Genomic DNA, 14,665 nt, shown 5'->3' with positions numbered 1-14,665 from the left:
ACACGCTGACACACCCACAGCACACACAGGTGAGATACACGCTGACACACCCACAGCTCACGCAGGTGTGACACACCCTGACACCCTCACAGCTCACACACGTGTGACACACGCTGACACACTCACAGCTCTCACAGGTGAGACACACACTGACACACACACAGCTCACACAGGTGAGATACACACTGATACACTCACAGCTCACACAGGTGAGATACAACTTGACACACCCACAGCACACACAGGTGAGATACAATCTGACACACTCTCTGTTCACACAGGTGGGATACACTCTGACACACTCACACCACACATAAGTGAGATGCACACTGACACACTCACAGCTCACACAGGGTTGACACACTTTGACACACCCACAGCTCACACAGGTGTGACACACCCTGACACACCCACAGCACACACAGGTGAGATACACGCTGATACACTCACAGCTCACACAGGTGAGATACACTCTGACACACTCACTGCTCACACAGGTGAGATACACTCTGACACACTCACACCACACATAAGTGAGATGCACACTGACACACTCACAGCTCACACAGGGATGACACACTCTGACACACTCACAGCTCACACAGGTGAGATACACACTGACACATTCATAGCTCACACAGGTGAGATACACTCTGACACACTCACAGCTCACACAGGTGAGATGCACACTGACACATTCATAGCTCACACAGGTGAGGTACACACTGACACATTCACAGCTCCCACAGGTGAGATACACTCTGACACAGTCTGATACACCCACAGCTCACACAGGTGAGATACACACTGATGCACTCACAGCTCACACAGATGTGACACACCCTGACACACTCACAGCACACACAAGTGAGATACATCTTGACACACTCACAGCTCACACAGGGATGAAACACATTGACGCACTCACAGCTCAGATACACGCTGACACACCCACAGCTCACACAGGTGAGATACACGTTGATACACTTACAGCACACACAGGTGTGACACTCCCTGACATACTCACAGCTCACACAGGTGAGATACATGCTTCATACCCACAGCGCACACAGGTGAGATACACGTTGATACACTTACAACACACACAGGTGTGACACTCCCTGACATACTCACAGCTCACACAGGTGAGATACATGCTTCATACCCACAGCGCACACAGGTGAGATACACTCTGACACACTCACACCACACATAAGTGAGATGCAAACTGACACACTCACAGCTCACACAGGGATGACACACTCTGACACACTTACAGCTCACACAGGTGAGATACATTCTGACACACTCACAGCACACACAGGTGAGATACACGCTGACACACTCACAGCACTCACAGGTGAGATACAACCTGACATACTCACAGCTGACAAAGGAGAGACACACGCTGACACACCCACAGCACACACAGGTGTGACACACCCTGACACACTCACAGCTCACACAGATGAAACACATGCTGACACACTCACAGCTCTCACAGGTGAGACACACGCTGACACACTCACAGCTCACACAGGTGAGATACACGCTGACACACCCACAGCACACACAGGTGTGATACACTCTGACACACTCACTGCTCACACAGGTTAGATACACTCTGACACACTCACACCTCACATAAGTGAGATGCACACTGACACACTCACAGCTCACACAGGTGAGACACACCCTGACATACTCACAGCTCACACAGGTGAGATACATGCTGACACACCCACAGCGCACACAGGTGAGATACACTCTGACACACTCACACCACACATAAGTGAGATGCACACTGACACACTCACAGCTCACACAGGGATGACACACTCTGACACACTCACAGCTCACACAGGTGAGATACACACTGACACACTCACACCACACATAAGTGAGATGCACACTGACACACTCACAGCTCACACAGGTGTGACACACCCTGACACACTCACAGGTCACACAGGTGAGATACACGCTGATACACTCACAGCTCACACAGGTGAGATATACTCTGACACATTCACAACTCACACAGCTGAGATACAACCTGACACACCCACAGCACACACAGGTGAGATACACTCTGACACACTCACAGCTCACATAGGAGAGATACACACTGACACACTCACAGCACACACAGGTGAGATACACTCTGACACATTCACACCACACATAAGTGAGATGCACACTGACACGCTCACACAGGGATGACACACCCTGACACACCCACAGGTCACACAGGTGTGACACAGCTCAGACAGGTGAGATACACGCTGACACACTCACAGCTCACACAGGTGAGATATCCGCAGACACATTCTCGGCTCACACAGGTGAGATACACGCTGATACACTCTCAGCTCACACAAGTGAGATACACTCTGACACACTCCCAGCTCACACAGGTGAGGTACACTCTGACACACTCCCAGCTCACACAGGTGAGGTACACCCTGACACACTCACAGCTCACACAGGTGAGATACACATTGACACACTCACAGCTCACACAGGTGAGGTACACACTGACACACTCACGCTCACACAGCTGAGTTACACACTGACCCACTCAAAGCACACACAGGTGAGTTACACACTGACACACTCACAGCTGACACAGGAGCGATACACTTCGACACGTCCACAGCACACACAGATGAGATACACTCTGATACACTCACACCACACATAAGTGAGATGCACACTGACACATGCCCAGCTCACACAGGTGTGTCACACTCTGACACTCACAGCTCACACAGGTGAGATACACGGTGACACACACAGCTCACACAGGTGAGTTACACACTGACACACTCACAGCTCACACAGGTCAGTTACACACTGACACACTCACAGCTAACACAGGTTACACACTGACACACTCACGCTCACACAGGTGAGTTACACACTGACACACTCACAGCACACACAGGTGAGATACACGCTGACACACTCACAGCTCACACAGGTGAGGTACACACTGACAAATTCACGCTCACACAGGTAAGTTACACACTGACACACTCACAGCTCACACAGGTCAGTTACACACTGACACACTCACAGCTCACACAGGTTACATACTGACACACTCACGCTCACACAGGTGAGTTACACACTGACACACTCACAGCTCACACAGGTGAGGTACACACTGACAAATTCACGCTCACACAGGTAAGTTACACACTGACAAACTCACGCTCACACAGGTGAGTTACACACTGACACACAGCACACACAGGTGAGGTACACCCTGACACACTCACAGCACACGCTGGTGAGTTACACACTGACACACTCACAGCACACACAGGTGAGGTACACCCAAAACCTATGCCCTCTAGTTCTGGACCCCACACCCCTACCCCAGGGAAAAGACTTGTCTGCTTACTGGGATTACTTGACCCCTTCCATTGCATCATGCACCTGCAGTTTGGTGTGTAAATTGTTCTGTGTTGTTGCTTCCCCAGGTTATCACCTCATTTTTGGGCATGATAGCGCTGCCCTAATTGAACCAGGGTTAATACCCTGATTTGATGGGAATGAGAGTGGAGATAATGCTGGTTCATGGGTTATGGATGGAATACAATTGTGCTTCTAATTACCACAGCACCTCATGGACACCCAATTTTGAGTTGCTGGATCTGCTCAAAGTCTGTCCCTTTTAGCACAGTGAGACTGCCACAGAACCCTGGAGGTTATTCTCAGTGTGAAGATAGGACTTTGCCTCCACAATGACTGTGGGTCTGTCCTGCTATTGAGAATGGACATACCTAGGGACAATCTGGGTGTTATCTCGGAAGTTGTATCTATGGACAGGGATCTCTAAGGGATGATTCCGTGAGTATGACTATGTCAGGCTGTTGCTTGATGAATCTGTGAGACAGCTCTCCCAATTTTGGCTCAAGACTCCAGATATTAGGAATGTAGACTTTGCAGGATTGACAGCGCTGTGTTTGCCATTATAATGTTTGGTGCCTGCGCTGATGCGGAGAGGTCCATCTGGTGTTTCTGATTGATTGGACTGGTCTGAATGGCAGGGTCGTGCACTGAGTTGTGGCAATCACAGATAAAGGTGGTTCTGAATGTAGAAAGGCCCAGAATGATTTGTAGAGGGCTCTTCCCCTGAATGGCTCACATTATCAAAAGGCCGAAGAAGCTTTGTTTAGTTATCAGTAATTTAAACAAAACTTTTTCTTTCCTCCAGAATTTTCTCAATGCTCAGAACTGTCCTGAGATTCAGGGGTTTCTCCACATTAAGGATAAAGGAAAGAAAACTTGGAGACGTTTGTATTTCTTCCTGAGGAGATCTGGGCTCTATTACTCCACAAAGGGAATGTCCAAGGTAAGTGCTGACATCAGTTCCGTATTGTGCATTCAGTAACATTCTCCTCGCATATATATCACCATACATACATGTATATATATATCTATATATTATATAAATCATTTCATACATCACAGAAAGGTGTCACATGATTCTGGTCTATTCAGATTTGCATCAGGTGACACAATTGATTCCTACATTGAGATTAACAAAGACACGATGGCAAAGCTTTTCATCTCCCCTCAGAGGGGCAAATACAAGAATACCAAATTGCAAACCAGCTCAATGGTTTCTGTACTGCAGGAGCAAATTGGTTGGAAAGTCAACCCTGATTGGCCAAGGCATTCCCATGCAGAAAGGGGTTTGCTCCCCAAACTCCTGGCTATTTCACAAAAAGTTGGAAACTTGTCACATTTAGCCAGGTAATTCAGCCCCATTACAAACGTGGCTGATTTATAGTAAACCAGTTGTTACTTTTTTGTAAAAACCAAAAGAACTATGGGTGCAGTATATTTTTGTATTAATTTGCTGAACATGGTTATTTCTGGCTAAACCAATATTTTACGCCTTTCCCTGATTGTTCTGGAGAAGTGGTGGTCAGCTGTCCTTGAGAACCACTGCACTCAATATAGGTCCACCCTATTAGGATGCTGTTAGGGAGGAGTTCCAGGATTTTAACCCAGTGACACAGAAAGAATGATGATATATTTAGAATAGCAATAGAATAGCAATTTATTGTCACTTGTATTTATGAAAATACAGTGAGATTTGTATAAGTTGCCAGAGGATGTGGTGGAGGCTGGTACAATTGCAACATTTAAGAGGCCTTTGGATGGGTATATGAATAGGAAGGGTTTGGAGGGATATGGGCCGGATGCTGGCAGGTGCCACTAGATTGGGTTGGGATATCTGGTCGGCATGGACGGGTTTGACTGAAGGGTCTGTTTCCATGCTGTACATCTCTAGGACTCTATGATGTAATTTGACACCGTTTTAATTACAGAAATTTTAAAAAGAAATATTTGAGACAAGGTTAAGACAAAGTTCATCTCTTTCTACCCCCCCCGCCTCCCCACCACGACTCCTGAGTTTATGGTGTGGCTATGGGCTGCTGCTGCTAAAGCCATCCCTGAAGCAGCCAAAGCAAGGATTTCCAGACCTGACCCACCATGCTGCCACGGCCAAAACTGACATCAAAGGATCCTACACTGCATCACCACCATTGCCAGCAGGGACAGATCGGACCCAACAAATTGCCGATGCTGAAGCCATTGTTCAAGCTGTCACCACCTGAAGCCATGGGGAAGGAACCGGAACCAGCCCGCTGCTGCTGTTCTAGCTGCTGCTGAAACCGCCACCCTGCCACCACCAGGAGGATCAGACCAGACCCACTGACAATGAAACTTTCGATAAAGCCATGGCCACGAGGAATGGACATCGGATCCACCACACTGCCATCACCACCGCAGGCTGCAGAAAAGAAGAAAAGGTGAACTTTGATACAAAAGAGAAATTAAGAAACAAAACAAAACAAAACAAAGATTAATGTGTCCAGCCAGGTGAGCTAGAACTGGAGTGTACAGACACAAAGCCTGAAAACACTGCCCCTACTCCGCTGCTGCTGCCATCTTCATATATATCCAAACCAGGACGGTGTGTAGCTTGGAGGGGAGCTTTCAGGTAGTGGTTTTGCCAAACATCTGCAGCCATGTTCCGATCTGGTAGAGGTGGCAGGTTTGGAAGGTGATGTCAAAGAAGGCTGTGTGAATATTGGAGGTAATACACACTGTTGCCACTGAGCATCGTTGGTGTAGGGAGTAGATGGTGAAAGTGGGGACAGTCAAGTGGGCTGCTTTGTCCTGGATCATGCCAAGTGTTTTGAGTGTTGTGGGAGCCGTCCGTATCCAAGCAAGTTGGGATAACTAATAACATTTTTCATTGAGTCTTGTAAATGATATGCAGGCAATGGAAAGACAGGAGATGAGTTAAGCTCTGCAGAATTCCTAGCCTTTGACCTGCTGTTGTAGCCACAGTATTTCTATGGCTAATCCAATTCAGCTTCTGGTTGATGATAACCCCAAGGTTATTGATAAAGGGGAATCAGTGATGGCAATGCCATTGAACAGCAAGGAGAGATGGTTAGATTATCTCTTGTTGGAGATAGTCATGCCTGGCAATTGTGCTGTGCAAATGTTAGTTGTCACTCATCAGCCCAAGCCTGGATGTTGTCCAGGACTCGCTGTAAATAGGCTTGTTCTGCTTCAGTATCTGAGGAGCTGTGAATGGTTCTGAACATTGTGCAATCATTGGCAAACATCCTTACTCTGACCTTATGATGGAGGCAAGGTCATTGTTGAAGCAGCTGAAGATTGTTGAGCCTCGAGCACTACCCTGAGGAACTCCTGCAGAGATTACCTGACCTCCAACAGCCACAACCATCTTCCTATGTACCAGGCATGACTCCAAATAATGGAGTGTTTTCCTCCTGATTCCCATTGAGCACAGTTTTACTAGGGCTCCTTGATACCAAAAGAGACCTTGATGTTAAAAGCAGTCACTCTCATCTCACCTCTGCAATTTTATGATGGGACATAGCCATTAATCGGCTGGGCCAGCATTTACTACATCCCTGGTTGTCCCTTAAGAAGGTAGGGGTGAGCTGCCTTCTTTAACCACTGCAGTCCATGTAGTATAGGTTGACCCACAATGCTATTGGAGAAGGAATTCCAAGATTTTGACCTATTGACAGAATGGCAATATATTTCCAAGATGGTGAGTGGCTTACAGAGGAACCTTCAGGTTATGGTGTTCCCATATATCTGCTGCCCATGTCCTTCTAGATGGTCGAGATTATGGAAGGTGCTGATTAAGCATCTTACAGATGGTACACACTGCTGCTACTGAGCTTCTACTTACTAAATAATCCTGAATGCACTGCTACTAATCATTTGCAAATAATCAGTTGAGCCCATAACATTGCTCATTTACATTGCTAGCAGCAACATGCATTCACACATAGAGAGTCATTCTCAGCAAATAAGAGGAATATCTTCAAAGCTTGTATCTTTTTTGAATTGCTCAGGAGCATGGGGAACCTATAGTTTTTCATTGTTCTGTCCATGGCAATTACTGTGCAGATATTGCTCAAGGTTATCATTCATAACCAATTGTATAAGTTTACTTCTACTAAATGTTTATGATGTATCATTTTGCTATTGGATCTGAAGCATTCTTTTACTTAAATTGAAGCATTAACCACTTTCTCACTGATTAGCTGACCCCATGAGTGTATAATGTCGAAAGAGAAGGGACTTGAACTATCTGTGGCCCGAGAATCTGCCAAGTTAAATCCTGAAATTAAAGTTAATACACTAAAGCAGCTTTCAAACATACAGAGGGAACTAAAGGCTAATGTTCCTTTGTGTGTTGTTGTCACAAAACTCTTTAAAGACTTAAAAGTGCATTCAACAACTGAGGTAACAGATTTAGTGTAAAGTCAGGTTTTTGAAGATTGTGAAACTAGTTTGGGGGATTATCAGGTTGTTTGATGTTTTCTGATGCTTGGCAGTCAACATGTAAGAGACTTGGAGGAATTGGAGGGTCAGACACAGACTGACATCATTCAAATGTTGACTTTTTGCAGAATTTGTGCGAATTGAAAATATCAATGAGTAACAGAATTGAGAAGTTATAAAGCAGAATATTACTAACTGATGTTAAACTGATGTTGGTATTTGATTTGTGGTTGGATTCCATTTTGAATATTAATTGGATCTGATCAGGGAGGTTTCTCTCTGTCTGTGAGTGACTTAGGTCTACCTCTGGTATGTTTCTCCAAAACTGTTTGTATCAAGGTACATTCTGCATTTCTTGGGAAGTTCATCTTTCTCTCTGCTACAGCTCATTCCATCTCTCTTCTCAGACACTTACAGGCGACTACTAACGTCAACTATTACCTTCCTGATTCACATCACAATCTTATTAACATGACCTTTAACCTGGAACCTGAGAGTATTCATTGAGGATCTGGCGTCCTTGTAAATGAAGCACAGAAAGTCAATAGGCAGGTGGAAACAACGAGGAAATCACATGGTATGTTCGTCTTTCCAGTTTAGAGATTGAAATAGAAGAGTTTAGAAGTCTTGCTGCAATGAGACATGGCTTTGGTCTCCAGCTGAAAGAAAGTTAGATTTACCTTAGAGACGATGTCGTTCAGATTCATTAGACCAGTTCCTAGCAAGAAAGGGTTGTCCCCTGAGGAGAGATTGAGTACAGCTATATTTCTGAGAGTTTGGAAGAATGTGAGGAGTTCTCATTCAGTTCTTACATTTTGACAGGATAGGGAAGGGAAAGTATCTTCCCTAGTGAGGGAGCCTAGAGTCAGGAGTTGGCCATTGATGATGGAGATTATTCACTGAAAGGGTTGGACATTTTGGCATTCTATATCCTAGAGAGCTGTAGAGGTTTACTCAGTCTGTTCAGGTCAGAGATCAATAGAGGTTTGGGTACTGAGGGAATTAAAATTTATGGTGACGATGTGGGTAAGTGAAATAAAGTCGAAGATCAGTTGTGATGTTTGGCAGAGTTGAGTTGAATGTTTAAAATGGTTTGCTTCTGGTACTATTTATTATGTTCCTATGTTCTTATGGTCTTCTGCCAGCATAGGCTATAAACCCTGACAACATTCCAGAAATAGTCCGAGAGACTTGTGTTCCAGAACCAACCCCACCTCTAATCAGCTGTTCCAGGACAGCTGCAAAACTGGCTTTGGGAAACCTCCCAGGTATGTCTTGTCCACAAAAAGCAGGGCAAATCCAAACCAGTCAATTTCTGTCCCAGTTTGCTCTTGATTAACAGCAAAGTGATGGCAGGGTATATTGATTCGTTATATTGTTATTTAAGCCAATGCTGCTTTCTGCTCATTGGGATCATCTTGTAGGAAATCTCTTCAGACTCTGGGTCTGCATTTACACTGTTCCTGATGCTATTGGGTCTCATCTCTAAGTGAAGTTCTTCAATGGCTTATATACTACATTGTTTCTTGATTTAAACCTGTGTTGGTAGGTTATCAATTAGAACTCGCAAGAGTAATGTCTAAGAATTCTCTCTTCACATCCTCATTCTAAAGTGGCGTCTTCTCTCTTACTGATGAAGGGCTTAGGCCTGAAATGTCGATTCTCCTGCTCCTTCAGATGCTGCCTGACCTGCTGTGCTTTCCAGCACCACGCTCTCGCCTCATCTGTTATACACCCTTGATTTACATGAATCTCATTGTACTCAATCAACAGTGACATCAAATGACCATTACTTAGCAATAACCTGCTCTCTGACAAGACTACTCAGTACCTGGCCTCATTATAGCCTTGATTAAACATGGACAAAGGTGCTGATTCCCAGTGGTGAGGTCAGAGTGACTCCTAGCAACATCAAGGCCATATTTCACTGAGTGTGGCATTAAGGAGGCCTGGCAACACTGGAGTCACTGGGAACCAGGGCAATGTTCTTTGTACATTGGAGTCATACCTGACACAAAGGAAGATGGTAGTAGTTATTGGATGTCAGTCATCTCAGTCCAAGGACATCTTGACCAGAGGTCCCTAGGGTAGTGCCCTAGACTCACCCATTTTGAGCTGTATGTTGCTAAACGTATATACACTTTGTCTTGCACCCATCAGGACTTTTCAGAAGAATACCATTCAGGGGGAAACTGTCCTTTATACTGCACAAGAGGAGAGTATGGACTAATTTGTAAGTGGACTCTGGTTGACAGAGGCATTGTCATAGAGAGTGCACTTGTGAATGATGATGGACAGTTAACTGTCAGGCTTTGTTTACATTTTAAACCAGGCAGGTTGACTTTGGTGTGAGGATTAGAGGAAACTTTCAGATGGTGGTATTCTTGTATATTTGTTGCCTTCATCCTTCTGGATGGTAGAGGTCAGGGGTTTAAAAGGGGTTGTTGAAAGAGACTTGGCAAATTGTTGCAGTGAACTAGAATTATAAAGTTAAAAAGCCTGTATTTTTTACAGCTTCTCAATTTGTTCTGTCATATCCAAATATTTGTACCTATATCCTACACACCCTTTACAATCATACCCTTTTTTCTCTCATTCTTTCCACCATGATGTATCTCACCACGCTTCTGTGAGTTATATCTCAGCTGTGCTTTTCTTATCCATTTTCCCATTTTATCTTTTCCTGAAGTCTGTTACTATCCTCTTCACTCCATTTCAGAGCTTTGTGTTCCCTTTGAAATTATATTGTGTATCAAACAGAGGCTTTGGATTTATTTCCAAAAGAGCAGAATCCTGAGGCACCCCCCTCCCCCCCACCCCCGCCACAAACCTCCCTGCAGTCTGAATATCACTGCTCACTCCAGCTCTCTGCTTCAGGCCCTTGCTTCAGTTCCCTGTCCAGCTGTTACAGGCCCTTTCATTCCCAAGTGTTTCGTTTATTCTGTCTGAAATAAGGAATGGAATGCAAAGTAAGAACAGTAGAAGAAAGGGGCAGATGTTATCAGTGAGCATTCCCTTTGTCCTGTTTGAATCAGGAGAAACTGTTCCCAGTGGCAGGACTGTTGGCAGCCAGGGGACACAGATTTGGAGAGAGAGAGAGAGACATAGTGAGAAGATGAGGAGAATGCTTTTCCCTTAGTGATGTGTTATGATCTGGAACACACTGGGCCGTGGTTGACGTGGATTCAGATTTAACTTTCAAGACAGAATTGGGTGAATGCAGCCTAGTCCCACACTCCCTTTGCTGGGAGTGTCTGGGATGGAGATTGAACCAATACCTTCAGGCACAGAGGCACAAATGGAACCACAGACCACACTTGCATCAGCGGCCATGTGAGACAGACTAACTTACACGTCTACCTCTGCCTATTCCATTCTGGTCCTGCTTGAACCCGTAGGCTGCCCAATGTCTCAATGATTCATCACCTCTGCCAGCTCCTGTAAAATAAACTGGACTGAAGCAATGTCAGCGCTCAGTGCACCTGGATTTACCTTGAGTAGATTTTCCTGCACTAGGTGAGATACCTGCCCTCTGAGGTTGGTGTGAATGAGTCATGGCATCAGTTCAACTTGACCAGTTCCCTCAGCAGTTTCTAGCCTGTGGAGCTTCCAAGCCAGGGGAGGTTGGATGGAAATCTAGTTGGAGGCTGTTAGAACTGAAAAGGTTTAAGCTGTCAGAATTGTGAAAGGTTCATGCCAGAGGACTTGGAAAGAAATTACAAAACTGTCCGCAGTCCAAAGAAAATATTAATGATTTAAAAATAGCTAAGATCCCAGAGATCCTTCCCTGGGATTGAATCTCCCTAACTGATAGTATTGGAACAGATTGAAACTTTGTTTTGATGTTTAAAGTTTAAGATCTTTCTGTCTTCTTTATATAGCTTTTGTTTATTCACTTCTTCTTTTGTGTAATAAACATGTTCTTGAACAATATCTACAGCCATGAATGAATATATTTCAGTAACTAATCACCACAGTAACCAACTGCAAAAATTAAACATATGATCTATGTAGCCAGGTTTCATTTTGAGATCTAACTTGGCCAGCATTAATATTTGCTGGGATCATAAGATTATATTTCAGAAATTACCTATTTGACTGGAAAGGACATCAGGACATTCAGTGAAGTGGAAAATACTGCAGTTGCAATGCAGTTGTGCCAGCTCCCCATCCTTATATTCCTGTCCTTCTTCTTCTGCTTTATTTGCCAGGAACCGAGGCACCTTCAGTATTTTGCTGATGTGAATGAGAGTAACATTTACACAGTAACAAACAGAAAGATGTACCACACACCAACAGAGTTTGGATTCTGCATAAAGGTAGAACACAGTATTGTGTGTGTGTGTCTGTGTGTGTGTGTCTGTGTGTGTGTGTGTGTCTGTGTGTGTGTGTGTGTGTCTGTGTGTGCGTGTGTGCCTGTGTGTGTGTGCCTGTGTGTGCGTGCCTGTGTGTGCGTGCCTGTGTGTGTCTGTGTGTGTGTGTCTGTGTGTGTGTCTGTGTGCGTGTGTGTCTGTGTGTCTAACTGTGAGTGTGTGTCTGTGTGTCTAACTGTGAGTGTGTGTGTCTGTGTGTCTAACTGAGTGTGTGTCTGTGTGTCTAACTGTGTGTGTGTGTGTGTCTAACTGTGAGTGTGTGTGTCTGTGTGTCTAACTGTGAGTGTGTGTGTCTGTGTGTGTCTGTGTGTCTAACTGTGTGTGTGTGTGTCTGTGTGTCTAACTGTGAGTGTGTGTCTGTGTGTCTAACTGTGAGTGTGTGTGTGTGTCTGTGTGTCTAACTGTGTGTCTAACTGTGAATGTGTGTCTGTGTGTCTAACTGTGTGTGTGTCTGTGTGTCTAACTGTGAGTGTGTGTGTGTGTCTGTGTGTCTAACTGTGAGTGTGTCTGTGTGTGTCTGTGTGTCTAACTGTATGTGTGTGTGTGTCTAACTGTGAGTGTGTGTCTGTGTGTCTAACTGTGAGTGTGTGTCTGTGTGTGTGTGTCTAACTGTGAGTGAGTGCCTGTGTGTCTAACTGTGAGTGTGTATCTGCGTGTCTAACTGTGTCTGTGTGTCTGTGTGTGTGTCTGTGTGTCTGTGTGTCTAACTGTGAATGTGTGTCTGTGTGTCTAACTGTGTGTGTGTGTCTGTGTGTCTAACTGTGAGTGTGTGTGTGTCTGTGTGTCTAACTGTGAGTGTGTGTCTGTGTGTGTCTGTGTGTCTAACTGTGTGTGTGTGTGTGTCTAACTGTGAGTGTGTGTCTGTGTGTCTGTGTCTAACTGTGAGTGTGTGCCTGTGTGTCTAACTGTGAGTGTGTATCTGCGTGTCTAACTGTGTCTGTGTGTGTGTCTGTGTGTCTGTGTGTTTAACTGTGAGTGTGTGTCTGTGTGTGTGTGTCTGTGTGTGTGTCTGTGTCTGTGTGTGCGTCTGTGCGTCTGTGTGTCTGTGTGCGTGTGTGTCTGTGTGCGTGTGTCTGTGTGTCTGTATGTCTGTGTGTCTGTATGTCTGTGTGTCTGTGTGTGTGTGTCTGTGTGTCTAACTGTGAGTGTATGTGTGTCTGTGTGTCTAACGGTGAGTATGTCTGTGTGTCTGTGTGTCTAATTGTGTGTGTCTGTGTGTCTAACTGTGAGTGTGTGTGTCTGTGTGTCTAACTGTGTGTGTGTCTGTGTGTCTAACTGTGTGTGTGTCTGTGTGTGTGTGTCTAACTGTGAGTGTGTGTCTGTGTGTCTAACTGTGAGTGTGTGTGTGTCTGTGTGTCTGTGTCTAACTGTGAGTGTGTGTCTGTGTGTCTAACTGTGTCTGTGTGTCTGTGTGTCTAACTGTGTGTGTGTGTCTGTGTGTGTGTGTCTAACTGTGTCCATGTGTGTGTGTGTCTAACTGTGAGTGTGTGTCTGTGTGTCTAACTGTGAGTGTGTGTCTGTGTGTCTAACTGTGTGTGTGTGTGTCTAACTTTGTCTGTGTGTCTAACTGTGTGTGTGTGTCTGTGTATGTGTGTCTGTGTGTCTAACTGTGTGTGTGTGTCTGTGTGTCTAACTGTGTGTGCCTGTGTGTCTGCGTGTGTGTGTCTAACTGTGAGTGTGTCTGTGTGTCTAACTGTGTCTGTGTATCTAACTGTGAGTGTGTGTCTGTGTGTCTAACTGTGTGTGTGTCTGTGTGTCTAACTGTGTGTGTGTGTCTGTGTGTCTAACTGAGTGTGTGTCTGTGTGTGTGTGTCTGTGTGTCTAACTGTGAGTGTGTCTAACTGTGAGTGTGTGTCTGTGTGTCTAACTGTGAGTGTGTATCTGTGTGTGTATCTGTCTGTGTGTGTGTCTGTGTGTCTAACTGTGAGTGTGTGTCTGTCTGTGTGTGTGTGTCTGTGTGTCTAACTGTGTGTGTGTGTCTGTGTGTCTAACTGTGTGTGTGTGTCTGTGTGTCTAACTGTGAGTGTGTGTCTGTGTGTGTGTGTGTGTCTGTGTGTCAAACTGTGAGTGTGCCTGTGTGTCTGTGTGTGTGTCTGTGTGTCTAACTGTGTGTCTGTGTGTCTAACTGTGAGTGTGTCTGTGTGTCTAACTGTGTGTGTGTCTAACTGTGTGTGTGTGTGTCTGTGTGTCTAACTGTGAGTGTGTGTCTGTGTGTCTAACTGTGTGTGTGTCTGTGTGTCTAACTGTGTGTGTGTGTCTGTGTCTAATTGTGTGTGTGTGTCTGTGTGTCTAACTGTGAGTGTGTGTCTGTGTGTCTAACTGTGTGTGTGTGTCTGTGTGTCTAACTGTGAGTGAGTGTATGTGTGTCTAACTGTGTGTGTGTCTAACTGTGTGTGTGTCTGTGTGTCTGTGTGTTTGTGTGTCTGTGTGTC

The 14,665-nt window shown here is 45.1% G+C and overlaps 1 protein-coding gene across 1 annotated transcript in view; it reads left to right on the top strand.

Annotated features, from left to right (window-relative positions):
- Positions 1 to 14,665, top strand: part of LOC122539703 (growth factor receptor-bound protein 7-like) — a 179,202-nt gene that overhangs the window by 127,283 nt on the left and 37,254 nt on the right. The window contains exons 8-9 of the mRNA XM_087977702.1: positions 4,226 to 4,363; positions 12,072 to 12,179. Of these exons, the coding sequence (XP_087833828.1) occupies positions 4,226 to 4,363; positions 12,072 to 12,179 (246 nt within the window). The remainder of the gene's footprint in view (positions 1 to 4,225; positions 4,364 to 12,071; positions 12,180 to 14,665) is intronic.

Source organism: Chiloscyllium plagiosum, unplaced genomic scaffold (assembly GCF_037043375.1).
Source record: "Chiloscyllium plagiosum isolate Xiang-an unplaced genomic scaffold, Cpla_swu_hap1 HiC_scaffold_32, whole genome shotgun sequence".
Classification (NCBI taxonomy): Eukaryota; Metazoa; Chordata; class Chondrichthyes; order Orectolobiformes; family Hemiscylliidae; genus Chiloscyllium; species Chiloscyllium plagiosum.
The sequence above is the reverse complement of the archived record's forward strand: the minus strand, read 5'-3'. Positions and strand labels throughout refer to the sequence as shown.